The sequence below is a fragment of the Megascapheus bottae genome, chromosome 1 (assembly GCF_031878675.1).
Source record: "Megascapheus bottae isolate mThoBot1 chromosome 1, mThoBot2.hap1, whole genome shotgun sequence".
Lineage (NCBI taxonomy): Eukaryota > Metazoa > Chordata > Mammalia > Rodentia > Geomyidae > Megascapheus > Megascapheus bottae.
In genome coordinates this window covers 45469003-45486699 of record NC_143509.1, presented here as the reverse complement: position 1 = coordinate 45486699, position 17697 = coordinate 45469003, and the positions used below count along the sequence as shown (strand labels likewise).

The window sequence follows — 17697 nt, the reverse complement described above, 5'->3', positions numbered from 1 at the left end:
CGAAAGCAAGCAAGCGGAGCCCAACCGAGTGGTGGCCGGAGCGTGCGGGAGCGAGCCGAGCCAGAGCCAGCGAGGCCGGAGCGAGTGGGCCGGAGCGAGTGGGCCGGAGCGGAGCGAGCGGGGCCAGGAAGCGTGAGGGAGCGAGCGGGGCGGGAGCGAGCGGGGCCGGAGCGAGCGGGGCCAGAAAGAGAAGGGGGCCAAAAGAAAAAAAAAAAGAATGAAGTTAGTCTGGCGCTGGTGGCTCACGCCTGTAATCCTAACTACTCAGGAGGCTGAGATCTGAGGATAGCGGTTCAAAGCCAGCCTAGGTATGAAAGTCCTGAGACTCTTATCTCCATTTAACCACTAGAAAACTGGAAGTGACACCATGGCTCAAGTGGTAGAAGACCTCAGACACCCAGGCCCTGAGTTCGAGCCCCAGGGGGGGGCAAAGAATGAAGTTAAGCTAAATATACAGAAGTGGATTGATCTCCAACTTAGGAGAAATGTAAATGTGTATATTGAAAAATGGGGGAGCGCTTATCTGCCTGGTAAATTTCTGAAAAGTGATTTTTTAAAAATTGTGAACAGTTTATGACTTTGAAGAATGAGACAAGATGGGTATCCAGGAAAACTTACTTTTTACATTTAGTGTAATACAGTTCACACAACATTCATCTTACTAAAGTGAAGAATTCAGTGGCTTTTAATACACATTCCCAGGACCGGGAGTTTAGCCTAGTGGTAGAGTGCTTGCCTAACATGCATGAAGACCCAGGTTCGATTCCTCAGTACCACATACACAGAAAAAAAAGCCAGAAGTGGTGCTGTGGCTCAAGTGGTAGAGCTCTAGCCTTGAGAAAGCCCAAGGACAGTGTTCAGGCCCTGAGTTAAAGCCCCAGGACTGGCCAAAAAAAAAAAAAAAAAATCAAACAAAAATACACATTCCCACGTTTGTACAACCACCATCATTTTCAAATCTGTAATATTGTCTTCACAAATAAAAGTAAGCTCATGTAATCATGGGAGCCACGCCCATCCCTCCTGTGTCTCTGCTTACCCGAGACCCTCACTAATCTACTTTGTCTTCTCTGGTCACTGCACATAAATGGCATCAATCCTGTTTCCTGTGACATACTGCTTTCAAGCTTCATCAATGTCACATGAGTCAATTGTTTCTACTTTACAGCAGCCATCTGTAAGTGTTCAGCATTTGATTTTGTTTTGTTTTATGCCAGTACTAGAGCTTGGACTCAGCCTCATACTGTTGCTTTGCTTTTTTGCACAAGGTTGGCACTCTGCCTAATGAGTACCACTTCTGACTTTCTGCTAGTTAATCTGAATTAAAAGTCTCATGGAGGGCCAGGAGTTTGGCCTAGTGGTCGAGTGCTTGCCTAGCATGGCACAAAGACCCGGGTTTGATTCCTCGGTACCCCACATAACATAGCAAAAAAGCCAGAAGTGGTGCTGAGGCTCAAGTGGTAGAGTGCTAGCCTTGAGAAAGTCCAAGCCCTGAGCTCAAGCCCAGGACTGGCAAAAAAAAAAAAAAAAAGTCTCATGGATATTCTTGCCAAGGCTGGCTTAAACACCTACCCGCAAATTTCAGCCTTCCAAGAAGCTAGGGTTACAGTCAGGAGCCACCACGTCCTGACTGTTTTCAGCATTTGTACACAAGTTTTTGTGTAGATAGAGGTTTTTCAGAGTGGAACTACAGACATAAGCGTAACTTTTGAAGGAACTGCAATTTTCCAAAGTAACAGAGATGTTTTATGTATTGTTTATTTTTGAATTGTATATAATTTTTAATGAATTTTATAATAGCAAATAGATCTGAGAAAAGGGGAAATTTGGATGGAGATTACACAAAGGAAACAAGAATTCTAAGGGTAACAATTTTAGTTAAAATTAATCTCTTAAATCTTCCAGTTTTTGTTTCCGTATAGGAACTTTCTTGTTATAAGGAATATTATTAACGTTTATTTTCCTCAACTATCAACTGACCATAATTTATGTGATTTTGTAAATGGATTTTTTTCTTACTTGGATGAAACCAATAGAGTAAGTTGCTAATATTAGTTTTTCATTTCTTATCTTCAGGACTCTGAACATGAGAACATGCGACTACATGGAAGACATGTCCTGAACATTCTTGCTGCTAAGAGATTTGGGGCCCTTCTTTCTATTTAAGACCTTCAGTCCTACCCAGTGCTCATTTGTCACCGCTGAGGTTAAATTTTACCTAAGCTTCTGACTTTGATATAAATATATTGTGTATAGAGTACTAGAAGATTCCTGTTTGGCTTGCCAAAAGGAGAAGTTGATGAAGGAAGTCCTACGATGCCTGTGTTATTATTTAAGTGATCAAATATAGATTTTTAAGTTCATAACGTATTTTAATTTGTATTATGAAAGGATTTCCTCCTTTCTAGAGTTAAAAAGAGTTCTGTAGTTCTTTGCACCTATTTCAAAGGAAATTGCCACTCCTTTTAAAAAGTAATTGAAAGGAAAGTATCATTTGTTGTTGTATAAATGAAGCAGAGATAGTTTTTATATAAAGATATTTTAGACTCTAAAATGTAAAATTTAATGAAATTATGAAAAAAAATCTTTATTTTTCTTTTTTGCCTCAGATTTCCAATAAACAAACTCTAAAAAGTATTTTCTCCTTTTATTAAAAAGATAAAAGCTTTACTTTTAATCAATAAAAAATATTTTCTGTATCATCCTGTGACATATTATTTCTGTATCATCCTGTGACCCTATTCTTTAAGATAAAGGAAAATAATTTCAAAAATTTTAAATGAATTAATGGTTTTGAAAGGGGGCTGCTTATATATTTCTAAAGGAAAAAGCTTGGATATTTGCTAATTCTAATAGAAGTTTTATAGTTTTTACGTTAACATGAAGTTTAAATAAGCAGAAAATTACCCAATTGAAACACTAGAATAAGAGAAATGTGTTTTATATATTGTTAATGGTATTAATCAAATACCTCTTTTAAAATTCAGAAAACTAAGCATGTAACAACATTTACTTCTCAGTAATCTTCATATTGACGCCTGGTGACCATTTTCTAAACTGACCCATAATACACCTTTTGGAGCCTCATTTATAAAAATATTTGTTGGATCGCTTTGTTAGCAGAAAGATGAGGAAGTTGGGTGTTAAAGAAGGATGTACTTGACCTAGAAAACTAAAAGAAGAGTTGATTTATTGTGTCTTTGAGTTTACATAAAGTGTTATGTCATTCCTAAAATAAGAGGTATATTTAGAGCCAAAAAATGTTCTCTGAACAGGCTGCAATATGATATCATGGACAGAGAAATATAGGGCAGTTTTTGGAGTCTCATGATAGCTGTCAGGCTTTGTACTGTGATATGCTTCTTGAGCATTGTAACTTCCAGACTTACATTTTGAAAATAGTTCAAGTTTAGAGAGAATTCACAAATGCCCATTGTGTTCATTCACCAGTTGGAAACATTTTGTTCCATCCACTTTTACTTTCAATATAGTACTGTTTTATTTTCTTATTAAACAGTTGGAAAATGGGTTGAAAATATCTTGGTTATTCTAAATACATAAATGCATTTTCCCACTAACAGAGACATTCCCTTACATAGTCACCATGATTAGCTGAGTTAACACCTTTAATCCTAGCTACTCAGAGGGCTGAGATCTGAGGATCATGGCTCAAAGCCAACCTGGGTAGTAAAGTCTGTAAGATTCTTAATCTCTATAAATTACCAAAAAAGCCAGGGATGGGAAAGTGGCTTAGTGGTAGAGTGCTTACATAGCATGTATGGAGCCCTGGGTGTTGGATTCTTCAGTACCACATACACAGAAAAAGCTGGAACTGCAGCTCAAATGGTAGAGCACTACCCTTGAGCAAAAAGAAGCTCAGAGATAGTGCCCAGGCACTGAGTTCAATCCAGGACTGGCCAGAAAAAGAAGGAAGGAAAGAAAGAAAAAGAGAAAAAAGAAAAGAGCCAGAAGTAGAACTGTGGCTCGAGTGGTAGAGTGCTAGCCTTGAGCAAAAGGAACTAGGGGACAGTGCCCAGACCCAGAGTTCAAGTCCTAGGACTGGCAAAAGAAGAAGAAAAAAAAAAGTTAAATGCTTGTACAGTAGTATCTATACTACTCTCCAAAGTCCATTTTAAATTATTCTGTTGTCCCAAGAATGACTTTTGTAGTGACAGTTCCCTCCCAAATACAAGTCATTGCCTTTAGTTGTCTGTAGTTTGTTAGCAGAAATTTTACTTTTGTCTAGAAATTAATCTTCTGCCTTATGTTCTCCAACTTGTTAAACTAAAAAAAGAAAAACAGGGATTTCAAAGAAGTTCTGAAAACAAAACACAAAAATGGCACAAGGTAGAGAGAATTTCCATTTCTAATTGTAAAACTTTGGCTGGGTTTTGGTGTCTTGACTCAGCAAAGTGTATAATACAGCAGGGCTGGGTAAGCATTAAGGGTTACTGCAGCTCTCCTTTATTTTATAATCCCGATTGTTTTTCTAGACACCATCAATAGATTCTAAATGACTGACTCAATTTTTGGATCCTATTCTCATGACCAAGCAAATGTTTGATTTGAAACCAGCACAGTATAAATGTCTGTGCGCTTCTAACTCTGTAGCTATTCCCGGATTTCCTTCAGCACTGGGGATATCAACCCATGCACTAAAAATGTCTAAAACTGGAACCAAGGTAAGTCAGTGGACATACTGAATTTTGGCCTGCCCACTTTTTACCTAATTGAAAGGAGCATGGAGAAAAGCTTTTGCTTCTTATCTTGCTTAGAGGTGAGTATGAAAGTGGTAAGAGGGCGAAGATTGGAGAGAGGTTATCAAACACTATTTCCTACTGTGTGCCACGTTGAGTATTATACAGGTAAATAAAGTATATAAATCTGATGATTTCTGGCAATGAATATTGTATGAGAATCACATAGAGACAACTTTTAGTTGTCAATTAAAAATTTGTTTGGTGAAATTTAGCCTTAGCCATTAATGTTCCAAAAAGACGAAGCAGGGCTTCATTCCCACAGTGGCTCTTATTAGCCTTTCTCAAAATCGCCTCTAAAACACTTGGACTTACATTTACTGGGATGGAAATGTTTGGGTCAGTCAGGGAGGGCTATGTGAAGGAAGAACTTCCCTATTTTGAGTAATTTATGTTGTCCCCCCCACACCAAGATTGGGCCAGATGTCTTATAGAAAGACCAGCATTTAGATTTGATGATTTCCTCATGTTTAGATCAGACTGAACATCTTTGGCAAGGAAATTATAAGCGGCATTGTGTATTGGTAAGTACATCATGTCAGGTGGTGCCTGTTAATTGCCAATTGTGGAGTGGTGTGGGGAAGACAATGTCTTTTAGTGTCCTAAAGTTCTTGCAAAATCCCACTAACAATTTAAGGTCCTTAGAGGGATTATCATGTTCTCTGAGGGAAGGCTCATAGCTAAAACATACACACACACACACACACACACACACACACACACACACACAGAGGCGCACACGTGCGCCCCTTTGTGTCAAAGATTTCCAGAGTACTTATGCTGGGCTCTAGCTCATAGCTGGGTTCATTTATTAAATAACTTATTTGCTAGACCAAATGAGGACTGTCTCTCTCTCTCTCTCTCTCTCTCTCTCTCTCTCTCTCTCTCTCTCTCTCTCTCTCTCTCTCTCTCTCTCTCTCTCTCTCTCTCTCTCTCCCTCCCTCCCTCCCTCCCCCTCTCTCTCTCTCCCCCTCCCCCCCCTCTCTCTCTCTTTGCCTGTCCTGGGCTTGAGCTCAGGGCTTGAGCTCAAGGCCTGAGCACTGTCCTTGGACTTTTCTCAAGGTTAGAGCTCTACCACTTGAACCACTGGGCCAAATTCCTGGCCCCCATACATTATTTCTTATGCTTTCTTGTGTTTTTTGTTTTTTGCCAGTCTTGGGCTTGAGCTCAGAGCCTGAGCACTGTCCTTGGACTTTTTTTTTTCTCAAGGCTAGAGCTCTACCACTTGAGCCTCAGCACCACTTCCAGCTTTTTTCTATGCATGTGGTACCAAGGAACTGAACCCGGGTCTTCGTGCATGCTAGGCAAGCACTCTACCACTAGGCCAAACTCCCAGCCCTATTTCTTATGCTTTAACATTACTTCTTCCTTTCCCACTGTCTGGAAGCAACATAATCAGGAATTGTGGGCTTGGAAAAAAAATGGATTTTCCTAGGCATGTCATTCTTCCCTCTGAGATACATAGAACATTTTCTCCTGTTTTATTGGATTGTACAATGATTTAAAAAAAAACTTGAAAATAATAGCAATTGTGTAGTAATTTCAAGGAAAACCTGCACATTTTAACCCTTTTTTATATTTTTTGCCCAAATTGCAAGAGTGTATACATTTCATGTTTATTTTACAAATAGAAAATACAGTACCAGAGTAACATTATGTGACTAAGATTGAAAGTGCTCTCATTGAAAAGGGGGTGGACCTGGAGCTCAGTAATGACTCCATAGCAAAACAATAACTACTTGTTTCCATCTTGGCTGGTCTGCTGGAGACATGAACAGCATGGGGATCATGTGTATTTCTTCTCAGATACTGGTAGAAGTCAGGAAAATGTGTGAAGTCAGGCAGTTCAGTGTGAGAAACACGTGAAATACATCCTAACTTCATTTCCCATGGCATATCTCTTACAAGTCCTTGGTGCTTGCCGGGCTTAAACTCAGGGCCTGGGCGCTGTCTCTGAGTTCATTTGCTCAAGGCTAGGGCTCTACCACTTTGAGCCACAGCTCCGCTACCAGTTTTCCAGTGGTTAATTGGAGATGAGAGTCTCCTGGACTTTTAAGACCAGACTGGCTTGAACTATGATGCTCAGATCTTGGTCTCCTGAGTAGTAAGGATTACAGGCAGGATCCACCAGTATACCACTGCAAACCCGATTTTTTTCCTTTCCTTTCCTTCCTCTTCCTCCTCCTCTTTCCTTCATCTTCCTCCTCCTCTTTCCTTCCTCCTCCTCCTCCTCCTCCTCCTCCTCCTCCTCCTCCTCCTCCTCCTCCTCCTCCTCCACAGGAAAGCCTCACAGTCTTGTTTAGAACCTAAAAGAGTAAATGCTTTTTTTGGTTTTTGTTTTCTTTTTCCCAGCCCTGGGGCTTGAACTCTAGGCCTGGGTGCCATCCCTGAGTTCTTCAGCTCAAGGCTACCACCCTATCCATGAAACCACAGCACCACTTCCAGTTTTCTAGTGGTAAATAGGAGATAAGAGTCTCACGGACTTTAGTGCCCCGGCTGGCTTTGAACCATAATCCTCAGATCTCAGCCTCCTGAGTAGCCAGGATTACAGGCATGAGCCACCTCACTTGGCTCATATCCTCTATGGTTAAGACATCAGATTTATCATTTACAAAGTGAAAGAGACATTAGGGTTGATTTGCCACATTGACCCTCACGGTGCCTGTCCTGTCTCCTTTCCACCCAATTGTACTCTTTTTGCCAAAAACACTAAGAAAGTTTTTGTTGTTGTTGTTGTTCTAGGTAAAGCCAGGATAAATCATCCATAATCCTGTTGTATCTTAAATTATTTGGACCTGGTAGTTCCCCTGGTATTGTAATTCCTTCAGAAAGGTTTCTATACTTGTTCAAGGATAGAGAGAGACAGGCAGACACAAAGACACAAGCAAACTCTAATCACTATTCAGATGATTCTCTCTACCTTACAGAATTATGCGAAGTAACTCAGAAACAACCTAGGTGTCCTGCTTGAGCCACATGAGAAGGTACCAGAGCCTCTGGAGTATTTAAAGTAGTTATTATCAAGTGCTACTGTTTCTACACACCCAGCTTCTCCAGTTTCCTAAGCTGACTCCAGTTGTGCTTCTTTTGTCTTTCCTGCCTGTTACTAATTTACTGGGGTTTCTTAGCAGGTCTTTGGTTCCAAGGAGAACACCACTGAAGACAAACTGAGGATGCATAGAATTCAGTATCAAACCGCGGATACTTGGTTACTTTTTCCCAGAACACTTCCCAACTTCTGGTTAAAACATGCATTGGTTCAACAAATCTAAAATTTTCATTTAACCACTTAAGTACATTAACCTTTCCTTTGTTTTGAGCACACCATTTGCTTTTGGGGAGGGCTATTTTCACAAAATTCGGGGCAAGGAAACAATAGATCACAGAACAATTTAAACACCACTGATGATAACATGGGACTGATGAGAGCTTTCTTTTTGCAACTGAGTTGTGTCATGTGCACACAGAAATTTAAATTTTGCTTTTGAGATTTCATCTTTATTATTTTTCAACAAGCTTGGTCCAAGCCATTTAAAATAAATCTGTGCATAAGGTGGATTTACTGTACTTCTGAGGAACTAAACTGGGCACCGGGAGCTGCCTTTGTAGATGGCATTGTTGTGTGTGAAAGAGAATGTGTCCAGTCATGGTCATCTGCCCAGGCAAGGGATTGCAGAGGCCTGAGGATGCCATGGCTTCTGTATGACCTGCCACTGTGCTGGGTGATGGGTGTCTGAGGGAAGATAATGTCACTTGAAATAAAGTCAGTGTAAATTCAGTATGTGGATATGGGGTAGAGGTTGGAAGGAAAGGATTCGGGTCTGGAAAGCTGAAGAAAAAATGTTTTAATAGGAGCTCCCTTGTTGACTTGTTTGGGGAAGGAAGAGGGGGTTAATACAAGGGATTGAACCCAGGGTCTCATACTTGCTAAGCAAGCACTATGCCCATAATCTTCCTCAATAGGTGACGTGTCATAGAAAAGTAGCTTAGGGAACTTATAGGGCCATACAAGCACATTAGTTCTCAAAGCTGTACCTCAAGAGATGGAAACTGTTAACTTGTTTTCAGGGAGGAGTCTGAAAAAAGAAACCTTGTTATTCTAGCATTCTGCTGGAGTTACTGCCACTAATAAGGAGACAGGGTGTTAGCAGTGCACAAAATAGAAGAAAATTACCTGTTGTGGGGCTGCTGCTTTTGGCCGCATTCTCCATTGGCTTGCCCAAGCTCAGAACGCTGTCAGAAATGTGTCTGGATTGTAAGAACAACTTTTTTTTTTAATACCCTGGGAATTTCCATCACAGAGTACAATGCACTCTCATTTGGCCACCCATCTGGAAAATCTTATAGGAGTCTAGCCATTGCTACATCCTAATCTTTTGATGCCCGAGTAGGCTCATTTGCCCTCTGCTATGTTGGCCTATTTTTAAAAATATTTTTGGATGTCTTTAGCATGATTTCACAATATGTATTTTATCTAAGAAAATTTTGCTGGATGAATGTGGAACCTGAGGGCTGAAGTTTCCAGTCCTACTCGGGTGCAGTGTGTTCTGACTCCAGGCTTGGAAGCAGCTAACAAAATAGTCTTTTGCTTAATTGTTAAGCAGTTCTCATTCATGGACTCCTCCTGTGGCCCCACTCCTTCATTATCTATGTTGAGGTTGGAGTATAATTGTCCCCCAGGACAATAGGTTCAGTGTTGGTTAGGAGCTTGTCAGCTTCTTACGAGAAAAGTTTTGTGGGTCTTCTAGGCCCTTTGTTAGGAGAGGACTGAGTGCCTCTGTCTTGGACTTTTCCTCACAGGTTCTGGGTACAAGCCAGGCTGAACACTTACATTTTCGTGTCCAGTTTTGTGTTTATAAATGATAATGATGTCAAATTTAAGCCACTACTCTGTTCAAATTTTTTTTATTGGCAATTTGAGAACGTGTATAGAAATGGAACTTGTATGTTTAAAACAGTTGTCAATCTGACTGGTCCCAGTAATAGTTTATTTATTTCTGATCACTGTGATTGTTCCAAGTATTTATTTGATTTGGAAACTGTAAGGTAGATGTATAATTTCTCTTTAAAGAGAAAAAAAAGTATTAAGGTAATGCCTTTTCAGTTTCTCCAGACCTTTAAACTGCAACAGAAAATGTAAGAGTATAGGCTAGGCCTAGACATGCAGCTCTGGGTCTGGGTCTGTTCTCTCCACAATAGTTGACTTTTGGAAATGGTATATAAGCAAACTAGAAAAAGATTATAAAGATAAGGCTGGATCTCTGTAGTACCTTTTTGTTTTTGAAATCACGACAGCTGGGATCTCTTTAATTAAGATTATGTTAACTATGGTTTAAGAATAAACGTTTTTAGTGAAATATCAAAAAAAAAGTAAATGCTGCCATGTGAGTTAGCTTTGCAGGTAGGAAAACGATAAATAAAAAGTAAGCCACAATACTGAGCATAAGTTTTGTGTTTCTATTGGCTTTCTACAACTAACTTGTCATTTGCTACTGACCCTAGGCAAGTCACTTCATCTGTTTACAGCTGTAGCCAAAGCTCCTTGCCAGTTGGATCAAATATATAACTAGCCAAGCATGGTTATGCATGTCTGTAATCTCAGCTCCTGAGGCAAAGGTAGTAGACTCTAGCCTTGGCAAAGCGCAAGGCCCTTAAGAGCACTAAAGAGCAAAAGGGACTGGGAGTGTGGCTCAGTGGTAGAGCACTTAAGCAGGAAGCCCTGACTTCCAACCCCAGTACCACCAAGAAAAACCCAAATATTGAGGCTACAGATTTAACTCACTGGAAAGAGTGCAAGGCCCTGAATTCAGTTCTCAGCTCTACGTGGGGGATGGTGGGGGGAAGCTAAGAAGAAAACCCCAAATAGGATTAAACTCAAGGGTCTAACTCTCAAAACCTTGTCTTGAAAATAATCACAAAGCTGGTAAGTGATGCTGGAACTTTGTTTCCTTCAGCCATAAACAGATACTGTATATTTCCTATACTAAATTGGAAAAAGAAGCAAAAAAAAACTTCAAAGAGGAGGAAAATGAAATGAAATAGATAATTTTCTTAGTAGGAATGTAAAAGGAAAATTTAAGGTACAGGAAATAGAATTGAGAGAACTGGGAAAGAGGGAATGGGAGACTAAGAGAAAGGAAATAGTTGTTAGTATGTTAACTAGGATGAGCCGCCCAGGGTAAAAGAAAACATGAAATGTACCATTTGTGAGTCATGTTTTTCTTCCCTTTAACAACAACAACAACAAAAGCCTCTTCATCTAGTTAGTCATTATTTCATTTTTTCCTCTGGTCCTGGGGCTTGAACTCAGGGCCTGGGCACTGTCTCTAAGCTGCTTTTGCTCAAGGCTATCACTCTACCACTTGAGCCACAGCTCCACTTCCAGCTTTTCCTGTGTATGTGGTACTGAGGAATCAAACCCAGCCAGGGCTTCCTGCATGCTAGGCAAGCACTCTACCACCAAGTCATATTCCCAACCTTTTTGATTGTTTTCTCGCTGGAGCTGTTTTTGGTCGAATCTCTCACCTGATTTGTAATAACCATCTGTTATCCGGCATAAACAACCCACTATAGCTCCTAGTAGGGGATTCTAACTCATTTCTATGTCTTTTTCCCTTGACACATACTCAGTATGTAGTAAACTTCAAGAACTACCTTTTATTCTTATAATGGGCCGTGTTCTTTTCTTCATTCTGCAGAGCTTGTCTCTTTTCCTTTGCCTCTGGAAAACACTTGCCTACCCTTCACTTCTCAGCTTAAGACGAAGACCACTTGCCCCAGTTCTTTCCTGAATCTTGGGTTTGCCCCTTTTAAGTCAGTACAGAAAATCAGCCACCAGGTGGTGCTATAGCACCAGGAAAGTAGCCACACCAAGCAGGACACCTATGGTTTCAGTTGGTTCACCTAGCAGTTATCATGGGTTGTGGAGTTATTAAGCCCCAAAGAAAAGAACAATAGTCTATTTCTCGTGGTAGTTTTCAGAAACTACTGCATGGCTCCCTAGGAGTTGTCAGGGACTCTTTTCCATTTCAACCTGAAAAGCTTTTGTAGGCACAACTTTCAGTTTACTGGAGTTGTTCTGTTTGGTAAACAGGAAATTAGCTCAGGCTCTGTGCTTTCAGTTCTACCAGAGGCTTACCTCAGGTGTTATAGTAGACGAAAAGGAATTTTAAGCAATCTGCCTTGTTCCTTTGTTTTAGAGTGACCCTTTTATAATAAAGTAATGGAGAACGTGTGTGTGTGTGTGTGTGTGTGTGTGTGTGTGTGTGTGTACCAGTACTGTGCTCAAACTCAGAACCTTGTCCTCAAGGCTGGTGCTCTACCACTTGAGCCATAGCTTTCCTCTTGACTTTTTCCTGTTGAATTGGATCCTCAGAATTTTCTGCCAAGGCTGGTTTTGAACTCCAATCCTCAGATCTTAGCCTCTCCAGTAGTTAGGATTACAACCATGAACTGCCAGGCCATAATGGTGGCGGGGTGGGGAGTGTTGTTGTTTTGGGTTTTTTATTGCTAGTCCTGGGGCTTGAACTCAGGGCCTGAGAACTGCCCTTGGGCTTTCTCAAGGCTAGAGCTCTACCACTTCCAGCTTTTTCTATGTACGTGGTACGGAGGAATCAAACCCAGGTCTTTGTGCTTGCTTGGAGAGCACTCTACCACCAGCCCATGCTCCTGACTCTCCCCCGACCCCTGACATAATGTGTTTTGATGAGTATGCTGCATGTCTGTCTAAAATGAAATCTCTGAAGCTGGTTTTATTTTTCTTTGTACATATTCTGCAGTGTCTTGTTTCTATTGTTACCAACTAAAGTTGTCTGCCACAAACCATGTGCTGTGATGTGAAATAAAACGATTTTGTCTTCAAAACTGAAGCGAACATCACTTTCCGAAGCAGGCAATGAGCTCTTTATTTCTAACTAAAGCCAGTCAACGCCTTAGTTCTATCTCCTCTGTGCTTCAGATCACTTTATATGAAGATAAAAATTTTCAAGGCCGCCGCTATGACTGCGATTGCGACTGTTCAGATTTCCACTCGTACCTAAGTCGTTGCAACTCCATTCGAGTAGAAGGAGGCCCCTGGGCTGTGTACGAAAGGCCCAACTTTACGGGGCACTTGTACATCTTACTTCAGGGCGAGTATCCCGAATACCAGTGCTGGATGGGCCTCAGTGACCGCCTGGGCTCCTGTAGAGCTATTCACCTGGTGAGTCTAGAGACACCTTTCTCTCCCTTTTATTTGTTTGCTTGTTTTTGCCAGTCCTGGGGCTTGAATTCAGGGCCTGGGCACGGTCCCGGAACTTCTTTTATTCAAGGCTAGCTCTTCACCACTTGAGCCACAGCACCACTTCCAACTTTTTCTGTGTAGGTGGTACTGAGGAATGGAACCTAGGGCTTAGTGTATGCTAGGCGAGCACTCCACCACAAGGCCACACTCCCAGCTCCTCTTTTCTTTGCTTTACGTTTTCCTATTTTGTCATAGATGGGGGCTTTTGTTGAATGGTGAGGTTGCAAGCAAATTTTCGGGTCAGGTCCTCACAAGACCCTCTATCCACGATGCTTTCTTGAGGAACAGAAGTGAGTCCGAAGAAATTTTGCCTTTTGCTTTTTAAAACTCTGTGAATCATTTCTTCGTGGGGATGGGAGGTTCACTAAGTTGCTTTTTGCTGTTAGTTTCTGACCAGTGATCTCCATAAGGGTGGTTGTTTATTTCTTTCTGTGTGTTGTGTTGTTTTGTTTTCAGTCTAGTGGTGACCAGTATAAGATTCAGATCTTTGAGAAAGGGGATTTTAATGGCCAGATGTATGAAACTACGGAAGACTGCCCTTCTGTTATGGAGCAATTTCACCTGCGTGAGATCCACTCCTCTAAGGTGCTGGAGGGTGTCTGGATTTTCTACGAGCTACCCAACTACCGTGGCCGACAGTACCTCCTGGACAAGAAGGAGTACCGGAAGCCCACTGATTGGGGTGCGGCTTCCCCAGCTGTCCAGTCCTTCCGCCGCGTTGTTGAGTAATGGCGGAGCTGTAGATTTCATCTGAGGGCTCCAGGCTGGCTGGCCTTGTGGTTCAAGTAGGCATCATCAATAAAACAATTGGCATGCATCCCACTGCTGATGTATCATGTGTCGCCTTGAATGTGTCTTAGGAACCAGCCCACCACAGGAGTCAGTCATACACCAACTCATCCCATCCCATCACCAAGCTAGACCTTTGTGTCAAGCAAAATATGACTGCATTAAAAGATTAGAAACCCATTCTGCTATCCAGTGGTGCTGCTTGTTTTCATGATGTATTACTTTAAAAAAATAAAAGCACAAAATAATAGGGTCATTATCCCATCCCCAACCCCATCTCTTTAAAATCCCACCCTGGAAGAGAGGTGGCTAACTGACTTTTAATATGAGGAAATAATTTGTCCTAATTCACCAGCTGGTGAATGGTAATGCTAGGATCTTTTTTTTTTCTGCCCAGCTATGCTTCCCAAACCACTGATCTATTGTTTTGATTCCAGTGCACTCATTCAACACCTCCTGGCTGCATATCTGTGTGCATGGTGTAAGCATAAGCATAAATGGTTAAAGGGTCAAAAGAACAGGTCTTCCCCCAGGTCCCATACAAAAACTAAATGTCTAGAGAAAAAAATGGAGTTATAACTCAAAACATGGGAGCCATAAGTCATCTGAAGTCTCTCATTTAAGATTCTGAGTCCTAGCCAGGTGCTGGTGGCGAATGCCTTTAATCCTACCTATTCAAGAGGCTGAGATGTGAGGATCACGATTCAAAGCCAGCCCAGGCACAAAAGTCCATGAGATTTTAACTACCAGAAAGCCAGAGGTGGTGATGTGGTTTAAAATGATAGAGGGCTGGCCTTGAGCTGAAGAGCTCAGGGACAGTGCTCAGGCAGGCTCTGAGTTCAAGCCCCATGACTGACCAACCCCCCCCCCCAAAAAAAAGATTCTGTGAGAAGAAAAGACATGCTCAACTATTTGTTCTTGCTCTGTGATCACTGAGATGGAACTTTCTCAAATGTTGCTTCCTTTAAGTAAACCCTGAAGCTTTATCTATTCACTCCCAATAAAGAGGTGAACGATAAAGAAAACAGCATCGCTAGTATTTTGAGCAAACTGAGGAAAATGCTGAATGCATTTGTCTTTAAAAGTGTTGGTGAAGCCCATGTCTTGTAGTCCTGTCTTTTTTTTAAATTAAAACATTTTATTAACACTGATATTTTTTACATCATATTTCAAATGTCAAGTTTAACAAACAAGTATTCAAGAAGGGAATCTCTATAGGCAATCACTGGCACATAGATTTAAGAACAAAATTAAAATTATGCCGAGAGTTTGTATGCCATAGATACATACCAATCTACATAATATATCAATATGTCTATAGAATATATAGCCTATCATAGATTTCTATGTCTATATAGTTATATTTATATCTCCAAATTCATGTCAATGACCTAGAGTACCCAAGTATTGAATCAAGGCTCTTGAACTGTTTGGATTTAATATCCACATACCGAGAAGACCATGTGCCTTTTGTTCCTTTGGCCTTGGCTTAGCTAACTCAGCATGATTTGCTCTAGTTTCATCCACTTCTCAGAGAACGCCATTATTTTATCTGTTGGCTATGTAAATTGCATTGTATCTATGTACCACATTTTTGTATCCATTCATCTGTAGTAGGGCATCTGGGTTGTTTCCATCGCTGGGTTATTGTGAATAGTGCAGAGATGAATTGTCTTTTCTCCAGCAAGAAAAAGGAGAATTTCTAAACTCTCTATATAGGGATCCCAAGGTATACTGCATACCTCCCCGCAACCCTTTTGTTCTGTGTCAATTTGTCTGCTTCCAGTGAGAGATACTGAGAAAAGTAGTGATTCCAGATGAGCTGAGGAGCCAACGTGAGAAGCTGTTTCCTGAACTGCAAAGAACACTGTCTCATCTGCTAGTGAGCTAAGTGGCAGCTGTCCTCTCTGGACTTACCCTATTGTGAAGCTCCCATTCCTCCTCTTCTAAACGAGAGTCCATCAAACACACTCCAATTTTCTAGGGACCAGAAATGACCCCCAAAAGACTAGTTGTGACCTCCTAACATGTTTTCAGAAGTGGTGTTTTATTAGAGATCCTGCTGTTCTTGAGGAAGGAAGGAATTAGCATCTGTCTCTTCTCTTCTATCTACTGTTGCCCCATTCCTCGGAAGTCTGTCACAGTCTGTTCAAAACAACCAGAAAATAAAACCAGCAGGACAGGAAACCAAGTGTCAGAATGACAAACCATATTCTCCGAGACATAGAAGGTACCTGGCTTTCGACACAAACAGTGATTGATCATTTTAGTGTGTTGTGTGCCTCTTGATTCATTTACTGCTTCAGCTACTGACACACCAATGAGCTTTCACTTACAAGGAAGTTTTCTAACAAATAATATTAGAAACACATCTATGCCCTTCTCTATTACTCTCAGCTCTCCTATAAGAGCAAAAAACTGGTGTCCCATTCATCAACCACATTCAGCAACTAGGTTCGTGTTCTCAGTTAAATTCCTCGAATGCTACAGCTTTGTTACTCTGAAATGTAGGATGTCAAGAAAAGAGGGTCAAGGTATACTTAAACCATTTTAGCCTGTTTCCACTAAGCACTCTTCTCAATAGTTCCCAAATAGTTCCCTCTTCAAAACTCAGTGTCAAGGGCTCCTATTGAAAGCCTGCAGAACAGAACTGCCAGATTAAGTACAGGATATCACGAGAAAAGCTCAATTACTGAGGCATAAATCTCAATTTTGTGTAAGCTTCTCCTGAATTTTGCATGGAACATACTTAGAAATTATTGCTTGCTGGGGATTCAAATGTAATTATATCCTGCTTTTGTATTCGCTAAATCTGGCCAACCTACCATAAAAACAAGGCAACTTATACATGGCTTACACGGGCCATCAGTACAGGGGGCAGTGCAAGCTGTGGAAATGCATTTAAGAAGACAAAAACAACACAGCTAATGAAATGTGTCTGAAGTTCTATGTGGCCTGTGAACCACAGTTTCCAGTCTTGGCCTGTAGAAGAACTATGCTTACATCGAATGAACATAGGCCTTTGTAACTTTAAACCTACCACTTGAGTTCTGCTTTCCAACTGAGCCTTTCATCAAGAAAGTTCTTCAGACACTTAAGAATTCTTTGTCTTACTGGGTACCTGTGGCTGGTACCTGTAATCCTAGCTGCTCGGAAAGCTGAAATCTGAGGATGGAGGTTCAAAGCCAGTCCCAGCTGGAAAGCCTGAAAAAAAAAAAGCCAGAAATGGAGCTGTGACTCAAGTGTAGAGCACTAACCTCTAGCAAACATAAGTGCCCAGGCTCTAAATTCAAGCCCCAGGACTGATTTTTTTTTTTCAATTCCTTCTCTTCCAGGTGGAACAATTCCTATTTCATTGTTTTCTTGATGTGCTAACTTGAAGTCCCCTCTCCCTCTTGATGCCTGGCTTCTGTTCCTGTTGTAATTTACCTCTCTGCCGTGTGTTACTGTCATCTGACCAGTGGTCACCTCATATGGAGAGCTGCATTCAGTTCTTTCTTCCCCCATTCTCAGATGTTCTTAAGTAAATTTGTTTCTTCCCCCATTTACTTCTACCAGACCCACTATAGACCCCCCCCCCATCAGTTCAAGACCGGCTACTTCCATATGTCAGTTCCATATCACCTGCCCTAAGATAAATCACTTCCATTTCCTCATCCTTAAAAGACAGTGCCCATGCTGGGGGCATTAAGAAGAGATTGTGGGAAAAGGACATAGCATGGAGTTTCTCCTCAACTCCTCCTTATTTTCAGTAGTTACAAAGATAACCACAAGCACTGAACAGCAAATATTGAACTGTTGCTCTCAGAGGAAATTGAATGGGAGATTCCTGCTCAAGCATTTTCATCAGCTAGTCAATGCCTACAGCCT

At 41.1% G+C, this 17697-nt stretch overlaps 2 protein-coding genes across 2 annotated transcripts in view; both read left to right on the top strand.

Annotated features, from left to right (window-relative positions):
• Positions 1–2637, top strand: part of Tbccd1 (TBCC domain containing 1) — a 29262-nt gene extending 26625 nt beyond the window's left edge. Inside the window, exon 8 of the mRNA XM_090343437.1 lies at positions 2077–2637. The gene's annotated coding sequence lies outside the window, so the exon portion shown is untranslated. The remainder of the gene's footprint in view (positions 1–2076) is intronic.
• A 1907-nt stretch (positions 2638–4544) lies between these two features.
• Crygs (crystallin gamma S) lies at positions 4545–13767 on the top strand. Its single transcript, XM_090331656.1, has 3 exons — positions 4545–4682; positions 12715–12957; positions 13495–13767. The coding sequence occupies exons 1-3, from the start codon at positions 4545–4547 to the stop codon at positions 13765–13767; spliced, it is 654 nt and encodes a 217-aa protein (XP_090187782.1).
• The last annotated feature ends 3930 nt before the right edge of the window (positions 13768–17697 follow it).